This window comes from Vanessa atalanta, chromosome 10, assembly GCF_905147765.1.
Source record: "Vanessa atalanta chromosome 10, ilVanAtal1.2, whole genome shotgun sequence".
NCBI classification, from domain to species: Eukaryota; Metazoa; Arthropoda; class Insecta; order Lepidoptera; family Nymphalidae; genus Vanessa; species Vanessa atalanta.
Genome location: NC_061880.1, coordinates 11,559,241 through 11,580,475, shown reverse-complemented (window position 1 = coordinate 11,580,475; position 21,235 = coordinate 11,559,241). Strand labels below are relative to the sequence as shown.

At 29.6% G+C, this 21,235-nt stretch overlaps 1 protein-coding gene and 1 non-coding gene across 2 annotated transcripts; both read left to right on the top strand.

The window, feature by feature from the left end:
• The first annotated feature begins 6,006 nt into the window (after nucleotides 1–6,006).
• LOC125066903 lies at nucleotides 6,007–20,861 on the top strand. Its single transcript, XM_047675220.1, has 5 exons — nucleotides 6,007–6,231; nucleotides 14,468–14,699; nucleotides 15,602–15,726; nucleotides 19,178–19,309; nucleotides 20,672–20,861. The coding sequence occupies exons 1-5, from the start codon at nucleotides 6,129–6,131 to the stop codon at nucleotides 20,845–20,847; spliced, it is 768 nt and encodes a 255-aa protein (XP_047531176.1). The 5' UTR covers nucleotides 6,007–6,128; the 3' UTR covers nucleotides 20,848–20,861.
• Nucleotides 14,973–15,044, top strand: Trnaa-cgc. The gene has a single exon. It is a non-coding gene; the product is annotated as a tRNA-Ala (tRNA).
• Nucleotides 20,862–21,235: the final 374 nt, after the last annotated feature.

Below are 21,235 nucleotides of genomic sequence, written 5' to 3'. Positions count from 1 at the left end.
CCGTCAAAATCGGCCCAGGCGTACCAGAGATTAGCCGGAACAAACAGACAGGCAGACAAAAATTGTAAAAAATGCTATTTTGGTATATATATATATATATATATATATACCAAAATAGCATTAGCATATATATATATATATATATATGTGTGTGTGTGTACCGTGTATACATACATATGCATTTACCTAGTAAAAGATGGTTATTTTAATATTACAAATAGACACTACAATTTCGTTATATGTATAGAAGATGACTGGGTAATATTACTAGTAGTAGTACTCAGACAGGCTTACCAAGTTGGTTCGAAATTCTTTATATAAAATATTAATTTGATTATATTTTGTTTTGCAATTGAATTTAAATGTTATAAGTTTCAGGGACTAGTCCATTAATTCTTAAAGCCCATCAATTTGAAGTGGTATTTAGATACTGTTCAATACTCAACGTTTACTACTTGTAACTAGTTAAAGATAATTTTTATAATGACTTTGGAATTGTTCAAGTGCTAATGTTTTGAACGAATGTTACTTTATTCTCTTAATTGAAATGATTTGTTCTTATTGGTATTAAATATTAATGAATAATAATGATTTTTACAAATGATGTAGAAATAATATATTTAATCTAATTTAATTTGTATTATAAATAATAACGTAGTGCTGTCCGTCTGTCCGACTGCTAAACGTTTAAGGCTAAAGTACTGAATTGATTTTGATGAAATTTAATATTTAAAATAATACGAAGGCAGCTTAACATCCGTTTTAAAAAAAAAATAACCATTCAATCGAAGTGAAAATTTTGGTTGACAAAGGATTGTAGGCAAATTATTCAATTTTTGTATTATGAGATGGGTAAGTCCCTTTTTCAATAGTCAACATATAATATTGGAAAAAGTACAGAATAGTAATAATAAAAGATGAAAAATTGTATAATTGATAAAGCTAATACTTAATCAATATAGAAAAATGAGCACTAACATTAAGGCTTTTCGGAAAATAATTCATTACATAAAAGATTTTTGGAATTAGGACCCGCAATGGGCTTAAATAGGACGATGTAACTCAATATATTAATTATTTTTAGAGATAGTAATGGATATATTAAGAACGTTTTTACGCATGTAAGTATAAATAACAATTTTATGTTAAAGGTATTGTGAACTTAGCAAAATTATTTAAATATAGATATATGAACTATCTTTAGTGCATAAATTCTTTATTAGAAAACAAATATATGCCTTACAAAAATCAATATCACAATAGCGATGATGCTTACGTAGGAAACATTAGTCAATGGTCCAGTGTAGTCGGAAGACAATAAAATAGATTAAACAAATTTAACTTACTCATTAAAAAAAGCATTGTTTGAAATAAAAAAACACATTTCAAAGTCAAAGTCAAAGTCAAAAATCTTTATTCAATATAGAAGTGTTTGCACTTGCTTATTGATTGTCAAAAATCTACCACCGGTTCGGAATTTAGCACCTCGGACCTGAGAAGAACCGGCGAAAGAAACTCAGCGGGATATATTTTTTTTCATTTTTTTTAACCATTTTCCATGTAGGTACAATGATAAGTATATATTAGTTGTTTGAAACAGCCTGGAGGCGATCATTTCATTCCCAAGGTGTGCAGTCAACTAAAAAGTCATTAGTGTTGTAATATCCTTTAGCACACAAACGCTCTTTAACGACTCTTTTGAATTTTATAATTGAATAATTTTGAACGTTTTCTGGGATCCTGTTGTAAAAACGTATACATTGCCCCAAAAAAGAGTTACTAACCCTGTGTAATCGGGTACTTGGAGTAACAAGTTTATTCTTGTTCCTTGTGTTAATAGAATGTACGTCACAATTTCTGGGAAAATCATTTATGTTTTTGCGTACATACATAACATTATCAAAAACAAATTGAGAAGCGACAGTCATTATTTTAATTTCTTTAAATTTACCTCTTAACGAATCTTTTGGGACCAGGTTATAAATTGCACGAATAGCCCTCTTCTGCAGTACAAAAATAGTATTAATGTCAGCTGCATTACCCCAGAGTAGGATGCCATACGACATTATACTATGGAAATAACTGAAGTACACAAGGCGTGCCGTATCCACATCAGTCAAAAGTCTAATTTTTTTTACCGCATAGGCTGCAGAGCTAAGTCTATTCGCCAATCTATTTATATGGGGGCCCCATTGGAGCTTAGAGTCTATTGTCATACCAAGGAACTCTGTTGATTCTAAAACATCTAATGCTTCCCCGTTTAAACGTACACTCGTTTTGACACATCTTACATTGGGAGTAGTGAACTTAATACATTTAGTCTTTTTACTATTTAACATTAAATTATTAACACTAAACCAATTTACTATTTCAGAGAGAGTATTGTTCACATCGTCATATATTGAAAGACGTCTTTTTATTTTAAAAATTAAAGAAGTATCATCAGCAAACAATACTATCTCGAGTTTATCACCTAGGAGATGTGGCAGGTCATTTATATAAACAAGGAAGAGAAATGGTCCAAGAATTGATCCTTGAGGGACCCCCACAGTAACTGGAGACCCGGGAGATCTCTTTCCATTTACATCAACCCTCTGAATGCGATTGCTCAGATACGAAATCAGAAGACTGAGTGCAGTGTCCCTAATTCCATAATGACGTAGCTTCCTGACCAAAGTTTCGTGTTGCACACAATCAAAGGCCTTAGATAAATCACAAAATATCCCTAAGGCATCCTGTGACTCCTCCCAGGCCCTGTAAATATTTTTAACGAGTACATATTTATTTTAGAAAGGCAGACGAACATTTGAGACACTTGATTGTAAATTACAAACAGAATCTTAATAATAAACTAGGATTGTTCTGACTGAATGAACAATGCTCTGCCAATTTTTAAGATACTATTTATTTAAAAATTAAACAGCATTTTAGTCCATTTAGTGTTACGGAACAACGATAATAATAATGATTATACTTGACGGCGCATGGTGCCCTATCTTGTTTGTTTAAACTTGTGGGAAAAGAGTGTCTATGGTATTTGGACAGCGCTCTAGTGAAACGTCGCGTCGATGACAGCAGGTCGGCCATCTTGGATTGACAGTTACATTTAAGTTTTCCCGCGCACCACATATCCGGGGAATCGCTAATTTCCGACATTATCTTTGTTCTTCTGTAGTATATTCCGTAATTTATGTATGTTTGTGTATGTGATATATTAACGAATCTATATTGATCACAATTCTGAATGTATCTATGTAATTTATTTTAAAATTAATGTTATTGAATTTCTGAATAATCGTTTCAATATATGCCCACTTATCATGAATAATCCTGATGTTGGTAATAAAATGTCTATATACTTAATAACTACGTTCGTGAACATTAACTAGAAGCGATTCAGTCAGCTATGTCAGTTTCCTTTTCAAAGGATTTCTTCACTATATCCTATTAATATACTACATATATGCCTCTTATACGATCTGAGATAATTATACGCTACTCATATTCACGGTGGAAAAATGTACTTTTAAAACATAGCGGATATTAAAAGTTACAATTATATCTATACTTAAAATGATAACTGCGAAAGTAACTCTGACTGTCTGTTGCTCTTTAACAGCCAAACCACTGCACCGAATTTGATAAAATTTGATATGAACAAGTTTGGACACCAAGGAAAGACATGGGTCAGTTTAATATAACTAACATTTGCCGATCAACCCCTGCAACGCGAATAAATACTTACGTAGAAAGTAACAGAGTTGATCTTATTCATCATTTTAGACACATCACACGGCCTTCACAAAACCTTGCCACCAAGAAGGTCGAAATATCTTGTGATGAAAATTACGTCGAATAAACACGAATCTTTAAGTAATGTGACGATACGACGAGATGCGAGCAATTTGATAGAGAAGCTAATCACGAAACCAACATTAAAAATGCCATAACAACTACCGTAATAAATACTATTGAGTTGAAGGTTAGTTTGCTTTGGCGTTAACCTAATGAAATCAAAAAAAAGTAGAGTAACAGCCTGTGAATGTCAAAGCGCTAAACTAAGGCCTATTCTCTCTATACATTATTCTACCTCGCTTTTCCAATGCGGCTTGTTGGCAGATTTTCATCTAACGTATGCCGGGGGCTAATTCTACTAACGTTGTGATACGTTTCCAATTATATTCCGAATCAACTCGACAAAAATGAAACTCAATTTATTATTCATATTGAGGAGTAATTCTACTTATTTGTATCGGTTATGACACGATCTCGAATATATTCCGAATCAACTGCTTCCGAACCGCAACTGGATCGTTGTTTTAGTAGAATAGGCAAAGTGATGACTTTATAATAATAATAATAAACTAGTGGATCCTCCGTGAAATTTCGCGTTTATTCAAAAGATTTTTTAGGAATTTCGTAACCTATGACAAGTTTTGTTTTGATTTAATTTCATTGTAAGCTGCAAGTCACTCATCTATCTACATTTGGCGGCAATACGATGAAACCTCTTTTAATTTTTTTTTTTTTTTTATATCAAATCGTATACATTAGTTCAGTTAGAATAAGAGTTTGTCGAGAACAATTGAATTGAATTTTGTTTATCATTTTTTCGTATACAGCCGTAGTACCGCCCACTAACCGGCGAATAACTTTTTCCGGTTTCAAAAATTAATTCTTTGTTAATTCGTTACAATTTACTAAATTGCTATCAAGGATCCTCTTTATTTTCTGCACATATAAGGCTGGAACTCTTCAAAATGAGACCATAACAGACTTTTAATGTGCAGCTATCTATTATTCCCATAATCACTGGGACAAAAATCGATTTACGCTATTAATATACAGGATTTATTTGCATTAAAAATTATATACTATAAAAAAAATATAAAAGTAATAATTTGTTAGTAGAATTGCCGCTCAGATTTCTTAACGGTGTTATTTTTGATCGCCAACACGAGATGAATTATAAGCGTAGACTCATGAAAAGCCTGGGTTTGAACTCGAAATCGTCGATTCAATATAAAATTTCGAAACACTTGACCATCTCCGCTGTTTCATAATAAACAAAATTTAATTGATTTAAAACTGTAGTAATATACGTTTCTTTATCATTATTACTCATTGATATTAGGCGTAGTGCAATACACGCCCATGCCTGAATACTTAGGCAACGAACTGATTACACGGCCGGTTTTTAGAGATCAGTGGAGCGGATTAAAGTGCAATATAATAAAACGTCTATCAGGAAGAAATTAAAGTGATAAAACGTTCGTATTAATTTATTTAAGTGGTTTAAATAATAAGTGCAAATACACGAATAAAATATTTTCCTAAATTGATTTATAAATATTTTGTATTTTAGGAGACGAGAAAATACGACACTGACGATAAATGTTCACTTCCGTCCAAAGTGACTTGCACTGCGAGTATCAAATCAAATCAAATTATTTTTATTAAATATAAATCATTACACTTCCTTATTTATTGTCAAATTAAACACTAACTTAATTAAAGTCAGACTATAATCTCAGAAATAAAATATTATCTACTTTTGTGTTTTTTTTTTATATTTCTAATAGATATGACCACCCTCCATAGTCATTGTCTTATATCGCTATAAGAATTATTTTGCATCCGTTACATCGCCAATGGACCACTGACCTTGAGAACTAAGCTGTCATATCCCTTGTGTCTGTAGTTACACTGGCACACCTACTCTACAAACCGAAACAAAGCGATACTAAGTAATACTATTTCGCGGTAAAATATGTGAAGAGTAAGGGTATACCTACTTAGACGGGCTTCCACAAAGCCCTACCATGAAGTTCATGTATTTTGCCATCGACGTTCAACAGTTAGGACGCGAGTACTATCGTATAAATGTTTCACAATAATATTAAAGAGGCATTTGCAATGCATGTAAATGCTAGTGTATTAATTCGACTTATACTATCAAAAATATCGAACTAATTATGTTATATACAAGTTTCAGTACAAGTAACTACGGAACCAGCTCGCCGGTCATGCCGTTGGCTCTTTTTTTTTGTAAAAACAAAGGTCAGTGTGTATAAAAGTGGTGCGGACGACCGCGATCCGTTTTCTTGACTCTTATTAGTATTGGCAAGATGTTACTCAATTGCATACGACTTTTTGTTTGTGTGTTATGTGTGATTTATTACACACAATTCTGTGGTTGTCAGTTAATTAATTTCCGAGACTATGATACAGGTAAGTGATTAATATTATTATCGTAATGTTTATTAATTATCATTATTATTTTATTATTCATAGATTTTTTTTATTATAATTTTTATTTTAATAAAATATTTTATGTTAACAGAATTTAAATTAATATTTTTTATTATTTAATATAATAATAATTAGGTAGTTAAAAATTATTAATGTATTTAATTAATTTCCATTATATTTAAAATTCGCTTATTATCGGTTTTAATATTTTAGTTTCCTATTTACTATCGAATTTGTAGTATATTTTTTATTTTAAGTTAGATTTATTTAGTTACCCAATAAATAAATTTGGTCTTGGTATTAAATAAAAACACATTCGTTGTAAATAATTAAATATTTATTATTGAAAGATATATGTTTATGTAAGTATGCAATTATTAATGCAAATTTTATTGTATTGCAATGCTTGTATTGTTTTGCACTGGAAATTGCTACTAAACAGTGATTAAAAAAACCCTTGATACAAAACAACAGACAGTTCCGCTTAGCCATTTGGCACCTGCTAGACTCTTGTTTCCAGACAATTTAACGCAAAACGACCAAAGTAAACTTACCTTATGGTTAAGGAATTACCCCTTCAGTATTGCTTACGTCATCCATTAAGTAAAATAAATATTTACAGATAAAATAAGAATAATCGATGACTATACATATATTGATATTTTTTTTTTTTTATTTAATTTTTAACATTATGAAAACTATTTCTTGGTTTCAAGATTTGTTGTCAAGTTCTTGTTAAAATCAGTAGATTATTAAAAAAAGAAAATTGTTCATAAAGTTTATAATGTATCAGTTTATTTTATAAAGTAAAATTCAGGAAACATGCAATGGAAATATAATATACGTAAAATTCGTTGACGATTTAATTTCAAGCTTCACATAGCTTTACGCAAATGATATACACATAAAATGAAAAGCTAAATATTCTTAATTCAAGCAGGTTACTTTGAACGCTGTTGTATTGTGATGTTACAAGATTAAATTTAACATAAAGCAATGAGCGGTTCTTGATTCTACGAAAAAAGCTGCACTGACATTTTTAACAAACGAAATAAAACAGTAACCGTAATATAAATTAAATAAAATATCATAGAAATAATAGATAATAATAAAACAAAGCGAGCTCAAAGTTTTTTTTAATTACTTTATTTATTTCCACTCAAGGAAATATTTTATAAATTCAATAAAGTTACTATAAGACCTGGTATAAACATGTACTGATGTCATTGTACCTTAATAGTAAGGAAGTTTTCCCACTATAACAATCAAACACAAAAAAATTAATATTACAACTTAAAAAAAAAGTGATAAAAACATCTAAAAATACAGGTTGTGCTAATCTCATGCTGACAATTTTAAGAAGGAACCATTATAACTTGACTGTGAACTATTCTTGCTTTAATTAGGAGCACTAACAAAACGCAATAAAAATTTACGTGAGTTTATGGTCGGGATAATCACATATTAAATTAATATAAAAAAATATATATTTCTGATTTAATTATGATTACACAATGATCTCTGAAATCTTATTCGATTTAATTTTAATTCTAATACATTATATTCTATGTAGAAATTTTAATTAAAACAAAAAAAAATTATATTACCTGTAATAGATAATAGAATCAAAATCAAAGATGGCCGAAGTTGATCAATCGATTAATACACTTATCAGTTTTACCGCCAAACATGAGTAATTAATATTGTTGTTTTCCGGCTTAAGGGGTGACAGCAGGTTCAAAATCATATTCAAATAGGCTCATAAAAATGAATGATGTAATCTTCATGTTACAGTGCTGAATTAAATGTAAAATTACCATCGGTTCGGAAAGTAGATTCTACCGAGAAGAACCGACACGAAGCTCATAATTACTCTTCCACCATTTTAATTACACAGTACCAACAACAAGGGTCATATCATCTTAGATTCCACGGTTGGCGGTGAAACGAATCGTTTATCGCAAGATATATAAATAATTCGTTGCCAATGTCTATTGATATGTATGGATATTATATTATTATTGCCTATTATAAGCAAAAAAAAAATCCGTATTTGAGAAAAAGAATTATGAATAGTTCAACTATTTATCTTTTTTTCTCAAATCAATACACTTCGTGAGTCTCCGGGCTATAAATAAATTGAATTTATGCTTAATTATACTTTAATTTTCCAAATTTTAGTTTAAACTAGCAAAAACGTGACCAATGATAGCAAGTATTCCAATTTCGTATCCTGCTGAACTACTCTCTACCATATTTTTTTATCCTTATAAATTTTTTTTTTATAGTAACTTGGCTAGTAACTTTTGACTGCAAATTCTTAAAGTTAATCAAGAGCACTCCTTGCGATGTCGCTAATAATTACGATCATGAGGATGAGGAAAGCTTGCCTTACTTGTGCCTTATTTCAATGATGTTCGGCCACATGTGTATCAACCAAACCGAATTGGAGCAGCGTAGTGGAATTCGCCATTCGTTCTCCAAGCCTTCTCCTCAAAGAGAGATAAGGCTTGGAGCTTGCTTTTACGTGTCTACGTCAAATTATATAGTAAAATAAATTTTGCATACGAATAAACAACCAATATTATTAGTAAATCAAAAGTAAATGCAATTAAAACATGTAGGCATTGTACGTTCAGACTGTATGGGCTGTTTAGAAACACGCCATTTACGCTAATTATGCACGAATTCCGTCATCATTAATACAAAATTATTCTATTCGAATGTATTATAAGCCATGTATGTGAATATTATAAACTATGAATATCAGTAAGTGGGTCATTGGTTTTTTTTTTTTATATTACAAATTAAATAACTTTAATATATTATTACATATAATATATATATATATATATATATATTTCTGTTTTACTTAAAATTTCTACATAGAATATAATGTATTAGAATTAAAATTAAATCGAATAAGATTTAAACGTATATCACGATAGTCGCTCTCAATTCAATCGAAAAAAAAAAGAATTTTATTTGTGCTCAATTCTAATCATATAGTTTATCTTATTGGTTTTATTAATTATTATTTATTATATAATAGTTTAAAAAATTTATTATATTTCTTATTTTTAATTATTATGCTTATGTTTAATTTATATTTTCAATAATTACATTGTGTAATATGATAATGCATGGTGAGACTACCTGTAAGTAGTAGAACTCTTGCCTTGATAATTTTGAAATTTTTATTTTTTATTTTGAATGTGGTATTGTATGTACTGTTGGTCGTCCTAATGAAAATAAAATAAAACTTGCTAAAATCCACGCCTACGTGGTCACACTGATGGATTCATAAATAGTATAATGAAAATCAGCGACGTATTGTTACAAAACTGTCATCTTATGTATAGCTTGCTTCTTTTTGTTCGTATTCGTGCATCCGATTGAATCCCAATTATGTACAGTTGAATATTGTTGCTATTCTACCAGAAACCTTCACGAAATTGACACTTAGATAGAATAGATGATTCAATAGATCATGTAAGTCGTACGTGTCTGGTAATTGTTGCAAACGTTGGTTGCAAACTTCATTTTAACGCCAACTTACGTTGGCAATCTTTGGCCAAAGTTCTTTTATATGAAATAATTAAATCAGAATAATATATTTAATTAAAATAATTTACAAACGAAAATATAATATTTCAATAATTTAAATATTTACATTTTCGTTTAATTGAAAACTCGAATCAATTTATATTAAATTAAATATTTATATTTCAAATATTATTCATTTGTTAATGTTGTCTTTTTTTACCTCTTGCGAATTTATTTTACAAGATTTGGTATATTCGTAAGTACCATTTAGATCTTTATCGACGATGTATCGACGTTTTTACCTGAATTACTTACTTTTTTATCACATGTATGTATTATGTAATTTGGCATTTAACAATATTTAAAGGCGTTGGTCCGTAACATTAGAATATTTAAATAAGCCTTTAATGTAATGTTAATGCTTTACACAATACAATAGTTACATAAATATCGTGGCAACGATTTTATGCAATTCATCCTTGAGAAAGGGAAGGTACTGAAGATTAATACAAAATATATACAGTATTTAATATTATAATTCTCATACAAAAAATATAAAATAAACTTTATAAAAAAAAAAAAAATTAAATTGAATACATAAATGCAAATGTCTAACCCATGTCTTATTATTGGTGACTGGATAATACCCACCGAAATAAGCCTGGGAGAAGCCTGATTATAACCCAATTGAAACAATTGATAATATTGAGAATAATTCTGTGATACTTTGCTTTGAAATACTAAATGCAAAGAAAACACAAGATGATTTCGAATGTCAATTTTGACAGAAAAACATTAAAAATAAATATTTAAAATTGCACACATGCCGTAATAAAAAAAAACACAAATTTGACTACGAGACATTAAAAGGAAAAAAAAAGAGAATCATAAACCTTGAATATATTAACAAGATACGATCGCGGAGCAACCGAAATATATTACAGTACGTACAGCCAATCCTGTCCCTTTGAAAATCAAAATCTATCTAATATTCAACTTCAACTTCAACAACACCGGTTCGGAAAGTAGAGTTTACCGAACGCCGGTAAGAAAAACAGTAGTCACTCTGTTCTACCATTCTAATTAAATACGTATATCAAAAATTACGTCTTTTTTATAACTAATATACATAATCTTGATGTTTTTTGATATGAGCTTTAAATTTGTTAATATGGTATTATGATAAAAATAACTAGAAACTTATTATAGAAACGATAACGTGCTCCAAAAAAAGAAGAAAAAGATGTTATTATTATTATTATTCCCTCTCGTTTACATATAATGATTGTCACAGTTACTTTAAAGAAATTACATTATTACATTTATGAAAATACATAATAATATAATGCAACTGTAATTATACCCACTTTATTAAAAACGACCCGAAGAGAACCTTTAGCTCTCTCTCTAGTTTTTTTTTATGATACATGCGGACGTGCAAATGGCCACATGGCCACCTGATAGTGGTAAATTATATATATATATATATATATATATATATTTATGGTCATAACCGCCCATAGACAATGGCGCTGTAAGAAATATTAACCATACCTTACAACGCCAATGTGCCACCAACCTTGGGGACTAAGATGTTACGTTCCTTGTGCATGTAGTTACACGGGCTCACTCACCTTTCAACAACACTGGATACTGCTGTTTGGCGGTAGAATATCTTATAAGTGGGTGGTACCTACCCAGACGGGCTAGCACAAAGCCTTATAAAAAAAAAAGTAGATGCGTGAAATGTTGTGTATATAATTTTATTGAGTCCAAAACAATATTAGCAGCACAATTTCCTACATTTTGGGTAATGTAGTTACAGGTAGTTCGGTGTTCATGAAATTTACCTACAGCTAAATTACGTTAAAAGCATGGAAACACTAAGTATCTAAGTATATTACTGTTAAGCTTTTAACTGTATGCGTACTGCTTTTGATATTATATGAATACATTCTTAAAGTATTGTCGTTTAATAAAGGAACATAAAGTAAAATATTAATAAAAAATAAAATAAAATCTCTTAGATTTCGAAGAATTAATCAGCGATTAATAGTACATCTATATCATTGACATATTATTGGCATATTTGGTTTGAATTTCTTAGCTTAGCCCAGCAGTGGGAAATTTATAGGCTGCTGATATTATATTGAAAACAGAGACAGAGTGGCGCCGATGACATCGCATTAAACGAAACGACGATTAATATTCGTTAATCTCATAGTTACTTATGTTGATAAAATCATCAAAAAATAGTCGAAAAATAAAAAAGTAAAAATTTTCGAACAATAATTCACACAGAAATTAAAACAGCATTTTAATTCAATGACCTGTGAAAACGGCAAAGAAGCGCTGCAGCGCGAGCATTGGACGTACCCGCTCACCCTTCAGCCGACATTACTTTGGGTTAATAATTTTGTGAATGAATATTTCGGCACGGTAACGTTTGACCTGCTTTGGCCGTAAATTAATGATCCGCTAGTATTTATGTTACAATATGTCCGATAAAGTTATAGGATGTAGTAAATTAATTAAATGAAAAAAATGTCCTGCTAATAATGGCTAAGATAATTAATGTATTGGATTGTTTTTTTGCCATCGATGTTAAAGCGCCATATATTATCATGGGTAACATTTAATGCGTTGACGCCACAGGCACATTGTATGACGTCATCAGATTTTTAGTTTAAATTTAAACGTTCAATGCGTCTAAGAAATATAATATAGATTTATATTAATAAATCTAGATTTATATTATTAAAGACTAACACGTATTAACGTGTTAGTCTTTTGTTACACTTTAATTATTTCTCTGTATATTTTTTAATAATTATGAAATTAATTTAATGTTAAAATGTTGTTTTGTAAGAAAATTATACATTTTAATAGAGTTTAAAAGACAAACAGTTTGATTGAAAGCGCATATATGCGAGTTTATTGCCTTTTCACTTCGCAGGAGCAGGCTTCTTTCGGAAACGGTGTTAGAGTTGAAATATTGACGATTCAAAAATGCTTTACTGTAAATTACTTGAACATAGTACATTTGATTTTTAACTGGCTTCAAGAAGAAGATGATTTCAGATTACGTCAATTTTTTCGTGTGTGTATTGCCCCATGTGATAAATGTAGGAAATCCACCTGTAATTTGCATATCCATCACTTATTTCTCTGGGCCTAATATATTTTTGGAGTGGGTATTACCCAAAGTAAGGAAAGGTATCTGCTTAAATAAAATGAACACCGATCAATATCAACTCCACTAATTAAATAGGTATTGTGAATATTTAAATATAACTTAATCCATCTCTCACTTCTGATTATTTTTATATAATAAATCCGATATCCGAAACAATCAAATTGGAAACCCTTGCAAGAATTTTTTTACAAATCTCCAATCGTTTTGATTCTATTCAAGGTTCTGAACATACTACTACACTAGAAAAGTCTTAAGTAATAGGTTTAACAAACCACAATACGAGGTCAGTAATTATATTCAGAAAACCCGTGACTAACAAACTCATTGTACTTCCCATTAAGTATGTATACCTTTTATCTTAATTAAAAATATAATCTTAGCTATATCTATACCTTATTTATCTATGAGCTCTTTTGAATCGATATACAGAATTGTAAAATTACCATTCAAAAGGTTAGTTACCTTTTAAACGTTGTTAAGCTACCACCGATTGGGAATGTAGATTCTACTGAGAACAACCGACAAGAAACTCAGTAGTTATCGTTTTCCAACATTTGAAATACAAAGCTTGGTCGGTTAAATACAATTAAGTTTATTTAATATATCCTGCTTGAAAGTCAACAAGTATTGGCTCAACGCTTTTTTATCAACTATAATATAATCTTATGCTGAAGAATATGACTTATTTATCAATGTTTTTTTGTCAATCGATTTAAATTTATAAATCCGAAAAGTTAAATTACTTTTAACAAAAGAATACTCGAAAGTGTATTGAATAAGTTTAATAGATTAATCTCGTAAAGGACGCTTTAAAGGTACTTGTAAGAGCTCAAATAAATATTGTTGCATTGTTGATTTAAGTAAAATATTATTTAAAAACTAAAAAAACGCTCTCACGTTTTTATACGATTGCGCTATGCCACGTAGAGTTAAAGATTATATCGTCAACTAATTTAATGTATTTAAATAATTATATATTTTATATAATTATATATTTTTTTTATAATTATATATTTATTATTTAATAATAATCTCACTTCAAAGCGAGTGAAACTAAGAAATATATTAAAACCTCCGAAATGTGTTGCATGTTCCATATTAAGTTCTAACTACATAATACTTTTGCAGGTTTTCACTAATCAGGTGACATGTTAGTTACATTTCACCTGATTTACTGTTACAAATATTCCCATAATTTTATGCAACGAAATTATACCATACCATCGACTCTCAGCATAACATACTTCGAATAATTTCATTGATCATAACGATCATACGGAAAATCAGTTATTTCAAATTCATTTATTTATAAGTAGTATTTATGTGATTAAAAGAGTATTTTCCTTTTGTGTATTGGGCCGAATATGCATGTGAATTTAAATTTAGATAACGCAAGTATTCACGTATTGCACACACATTTTTTTTAATTCGAATTGCACATATACACTCTACATTTTTTTTTCTGTTAAATAGCTACAAGAGCTCCCTTGCCATTCCCAGCTTGCGGAGCTGAGAGCATCGAATGCCTTCGACGCGGAATCCGAACATTTTTTTTCCTCATGGATTCCGAATACCTTGGGATGAACGCCATTGATCCTATTATTTTAAACAGCCTCACTGTTGCTCTCCCCGATGAGCAATTGTCATTTTTATTGAGGCGCGTCAATGTTACAGGTGCGAGGTGGACAAAACTCGCTGAAAGAAAGTACGTCACAAATTATATAATTTTTATTTTTTTTAATAGATATTATTAAAAAATTATATATATTAATATTAATTATATTATATTCCTCTTTATTTAATCATCAAGCTAATTCTGGTTTAATTAAGGTCCTTCTACTTAATGGTATGCTAGTCGCCTAAACACACTCAGAAAAATATTACACCGCATATTATAATAAACGCTAGTCACTAATTAGAACATACAGAAATTTCAAATATTTACAAGAAATGCATGTTTTGCATTGTTAGTAGTATAGGGGGTGTAACTCAGTGGTAGAGTGTCTGCTTCGCATGCTGAAAGTCCTGGGTTCAAATCCCAGCACCTCCAAATGTGTATTTTTAAATATATATCGGTACTAAACTTTTTTTGTTTTTAAAACATTAAACAAATATAAATAAATACAGACTATGTATATCTTTTTTATTATTTTATAAAGCACAATAACGTCTCTTAAATCTATATTTGACTCAGCAGTTATATATTTGCATATCAGACGGTAATTGGTAAATTAAACATTCATAAGTTTTATATTATAATTAAAATTTACGCGTCAAAAGCGCAATGGTTTACGGGCTGCCCAGCGATGTAAAAAGTCGTAGGATCGATCCACTCCTAACACAAGCGATAAGCTTAAAAGTAGGGATAAATAGGAATATTATTAGTTCCTTAAATAATCTGTATTAAACAAGACATTAATCATTGCCTCGTATTTTTGTTACTTCTAAATAAACTGCTTTGTTTAAATGTGAGCCCTTTGTGTAAAATAATTTGTTTTTCCACTATAATAGCTTTACCTTTCTTGCTAAATACTGAAAACCCTTGAAGGTTAGTCGGGTTTTATATGAACAATATATATTTTTTTTATTACTTTCGTCCTCTTTTAGGTTTAACCTGCCTGGTGGAAAAAATGGCGTTAAGTTCGTTAGCGACCTACATGTCACTGGAGAGCTAACGATGATGATGTCAACGAGAATTGATCCTTTCTTCGCCCAAATAACAATGGATATACGTAAGTCATGAAATATAGGAATTTAAATGTTTTTACTGTCTGAATAATGATTATTTTGAACAGCGCCGGATTCAACCTCAGCAATAGCCAAAGAAAAATTATGCTGCCCCAATATTAAAATTTTGCGTAAAAATAATAACTTCGATATACCATTTTTAAATTAATTGTAGGTACCATTTTGTAACCCTAGCCCCGGGTCGAATGAAACGATCCTCTCCAGACCGTGAAATAATAAACAATATTTAGGATAAGAAAATCGCCAATTCTTTTTATGTCTGTGATGTTTTATTCTGAACCTGTAGATAGATTTTTGACAGTGAATAAGGTATTTTGTTACTAGGTATAGCAACAACTATGACATCTTTTTTTTTAATAAATACAAAACATTAGGAAAAACGAATGTTAAGAAATTCATAAACTACAACTATATAATTTGATCCGGGGTCGAGTTGTGACAGAATAATTTATACCTTGTTTCGCTGAAACATTTTTGTTTGAAACTTAACAGCCGCATTTTTTTTTTTATTAAATAAATAAAGACTAAAGAAGTAGGTAAATACGGGAAAAAGCTTTGGCTAAATTCGTAATTATTGTACTTATATATAAATATATTACCATATCTGATAATAATAATCAGCTTAAAAACATTTAAATAGGTATGTCAATTGAGCGGTTCCTAGTTGACTTCCTAATGCCGTGCAGGCCGAGGCTAATCCGTAGGTACTTTGATCGTAAATCATTACCATCTACATTTAATTTAATATAAATACATAATTATTAATAAACAACATATTCAAGAGCATATTTCGTTAATTTGTTCCGAGATGAACATAATTATGTTCATTGAAATGCGTCTCCAAAAGTATATCTAATTGGAACCCAGTGATATTTATTTAGTAGATACTATTTCAACCATCGTGCTTAATAAAATAATTTATGTACCCATTTATGTATATCATGTTATTTAAACAACATATATGTTGCGCTAATAAATATTTTTATTCTCCGATTCAAAATTTTTGAATTAGTACTTCTAGTTACAGTTTAAGCGCTTATTATAACAAACGATTTTAAAGTTATATATATTTGGCACACATACCATACGTAAATGACATCGAAGGCAATTTCGTAACCACGTGCGTCAGCCGTCAAGCTATTGTGTTTTACATGATTTCTAAATTGTTTAATCGGAATTAATAAAAAAAGTAGTCTGATAACTGATTCATGTAGACAGGTTTTACAACTAGTGGTTATTGTTGTACACTTCTTCCTTATATTTCTTCACAAAGAATTCACAAGGCCATCCGGAATTCACGTTGAATTTTTTTTTATGATAACACTTTTTTATTTTGTAATATTTATTTTCGACGTGATTTTAAGCAACACAGCAATACCTTAAATACATACATTTTGCATTTAATATGATCAATATATCCGTTTACAGCATGTAATTAAAATTAAATTAATATTTTCGAAGATATTACAGATTTAAAACGCAGGAACATAGCGATTTGTATTGTCTAATGACTGGAAAAATGTTTTTATTTACGACATAACATTAGAAACCTCTAAAATTATTAGTGTTTCTCAACTATATTGTGCTTGTATTATACATATAAACCTTTTTCTTGAACCAATCTATCTATTAAAAAAAACCGCATCAAAATCCGTTGTGTAATTTTAAAGATCTAAGCATACATAAGGACAGACATCGGTAAACGACTTTGTTTTATACTATGTAAAGATTACTAATATATGGTCATATCCATAACATTTTATGTGTACGAAACGTACGTCAATAAACCTTTAATAGATTTAATTAAACCTATTTTAAGATTTGCATTATTTTACTCTATAATCTGTACCTATTCCATACCTAGTTTTAAATGTTTCATTAAACTTAAAATAAATTATTAATATTTTAAGTGTTAGGAAATTATAATATAATAAGTCAAAATAGTATTGTTATTGTCTATGGCGAAAAAACAAAATTTAATTCAATTGTTTCCAAGTATCTGTCTCAAATTGTATTTTTTTAAAAAAGTTCTTCAAATATTATCGGATATTCCTACATAAAAATGACGTAAGACGGATTATGTCGACACTAAGAATTACGACTTATTCTGTGGAACCGTAAAAACAAACTATAGTAATTCGTCCAATCGCAAAAACCAATACCAGTTATTTTATAACAAATTAAATCGTTCATTGCCTCGTTTCACACCTTTGAGTCGCAATAGTGATTTTACCTTGATGTTGAAAATAAAGCAATATAGTAAAAAGTACTGCCGAACGCTGATATTGCCATTATATTAAGACCATAATGTCAAAATCACAACGGTACTTTTATACAATTTAATTTTTTTGGTAAATTTGTCGAATCACGGCTCCACCTCGAAAGTGTTGCAATTTTTTTTCTATCGTTCTCTACCAGTACTAAATAGATACCTAGATACCTAAGTAACATTAAAAAGGCATGACTTTGAACCCCTTAAAAAAATTATAAGTGATGATTTTTTTGAAGGAGATACATAGAAAATACACTATTAGGTACCTCAAATTATAAAACAAGACTAATGCTCATGGTACTTTCGACTTTAATTATTATTGACATATTAATATATTTTTTAATCCAGTAATTTACTTTTGTTTCTCTATTCGCTTTTATTGCTTTATAATGTTTCGCAAGGTCCATCAACTTTTTTTTATAATTTGCGAGGATTATTCACAATCAAATCTGAATATCTGCGCCGATAACTCGAGATCCAAATTAGTAGTTCGAATAGGTATGTACATGTATACGATTGCGGATTCATGCGTTAATGATTAAATGTGATATCTACGATACATCAGATCTTAGTCATGTCTAGGCATTAACATATATTTAATACATATATATTATATATCGATGTGTCTAGGTGTTTGCGTCAGACATGGTTCCGACTACACAATTGATCGTTATTGAAATGAGATTAAAACGTTATACCTATAAATATTTATTTTTTAAAACTGATTGAAATTTGCCCCTAAAATATACTGCATTTTTTATTTGTAATTGATAGGTGCACTAACAAAAGCCACCTGATGGTATGTGGCCACTACCGCTATATAACTATAGACAGAGTCGCACTGTAAAAATTATTAACTATGCTGTAATTCAACAATGCATCACCGACCGAGGAAAGTAAGACTACTAACTAAGAACCTGACACTAGCTCATTCAACTTTTTTATGGTATATGTAGATGGCCACCGCCCATAGATATGGACGCCATAACAAATTTTAACCATTCCTACCCAGATGGCTTTCAAAAGCCCTACCTTCCATACTGGAACACAACTATACAAATTATTGATTTTTAACGGCGGATTAAATGATAAGTGTTACCTAGCACTATTCGGGTAACATGCTATATAAAGATTTAACAAGAATAATTTTTATTTTTTTTTAGAGGATGTGGAGAGTAATATAACATATACATGGGCAGGTCAGCGAGGTTTTGATAACGAAGATTACATCTTAATAGGCCCAGAAAGGGTCGCTGTACGAAATGCACGAACGCCATCTTTCTTCTTGCAAACAAGTAAGTCAAGTCAATGAAATTATAATTATTACTTGGCTTGTAGGATAATTCGACGTAATTATGATGGATTCTTTGTCTCACACTTAGTTACTGTATGGTGTTTTGACAACTAAGGACAAAACAATTTTCGAACTGAAAGATATGAAAATAAATCGATGCAAATGTAATATAATTAAACCTATTAATAATTTGACTTAATGTTAATATTTTTTTAATGTTAATATATACATTTTTGAACAAACATTCATTTTATATTGATTGGAAATGTGTATTTATGAAAATGATCTCACAAAATGATTTATAGGGTAGGGTTCGTTAGATCGTACCGATCGAATAACCGAATAATTTGTCGACTTTTTGTGTTGATCTGCAGTAACTAGAAGCAGTTTTATTAGCTTGTATTGCCCGGAGAATAAAATCAATAAAAATGTTCTCGAATCAGTCGGAAATTCGAATGGCACGATCTTAGCCTACACTATATACAATACATAAAATACAAATACATTAAATTTAAGAGCTTTTTATGATTTCAAAATAACTGCCTTTTTTGTCAATAATATAATTATTCGCTGGCAAATCAATCGTTATTTATGTTCGTCCGGGCTAATGTTCAAAAATTATTATCGACACTTATTTGAAGATACCGATAATAGTCCGCATTTCATAAAATTAGGTTAATTCTAATAATAGTCATAACAGCAACGTACTTACATCTGTATCCTGTGTTCTACAAATTTAAACAGGTAAAACCACGGGTTTCATTTAGTTAAATATAAATTAAAAATATATTGAGGAGCTCAACTTTGTTATTTCTTCTTGATCTATGTATTGATAAAATTAGTACTCCCAATCTGGGGGAATTCTATAATTTTATAAGGGCAAGATAAATCAATCAAGTTCAGTTACTTGGGTTTTATGAAGAGAAAGATTTTATTTATTTATGCAAATACCTTCAATTGTATAGGGCAGCAACTGTGTTACTCGTTTTCGGTACCATACCAAGACGGGCTTTATTTTTCTTAAAAATATAAGTGTAATAGAAATCTTAAAATACTTGTAATTGTTTAAATAATCTCTTATATTTTTAAGTTAGTTTAGTTAAATCTCTAGTAAGAGACCTTATAAAAAAAATCAAGTGTGCTCTATTCGTCTCTGCTGCCAATTCTAATCTTTAATTGTAGATTATTTTATAATTTAAAATGAACACCCATCAATAATATTGAAAAAAATAGTCTAAACTATCTACGGACAATTCCGAGACGATTGGTCATATTATTCTCAATACATTCAGTAGTTTTAACTTTATTTGACGTTTAAGAAAAAAAAAAAATAACTAGGTTAATTTTTTTCCTATATTTTCAGATAACGACGAGGATGCAAGAACGATGGAACAGGTGCTACAAACGAGATCGTCTATCCTAGACCATTTATCGAACGAAATAACAATATCAGTAATGCATTCCATAGTAGATAATTTTAGACTTTTCGCAAGTAAAGTACCAGTTAAAAATTATTATAAATATGCTGAAAGCAATTAAACAGTATTGATAAATATCTTGTTTTATTATATTCTGCAACATTACTTTCTCTTTAATATTTAAGGTAATAAAAACTTTAATAGGTATCATATCTTTTATTAATTTAAATGAATGTAAGTATTAATGAGGTCACACTACAAAGGCTATATATTTATTAGTGTTTAGTTCAAAAAAATAAAAATTTAATAAGCTTTAAATTTAATTCAATATACATCTATTCAATCACAAAGGTGCAATCCTCTTTGTAAAATTATTATCGGCGTGCTTTAGTATAAGTGAGTGATGATCATGCTTACCAGATATCTTAGTGTGCATGAGACGACTTCGAGTAGACAGTAAAAGAAAAAGTTAAGATTGATTCATAATTTTATTGAATTAAAAAATATAT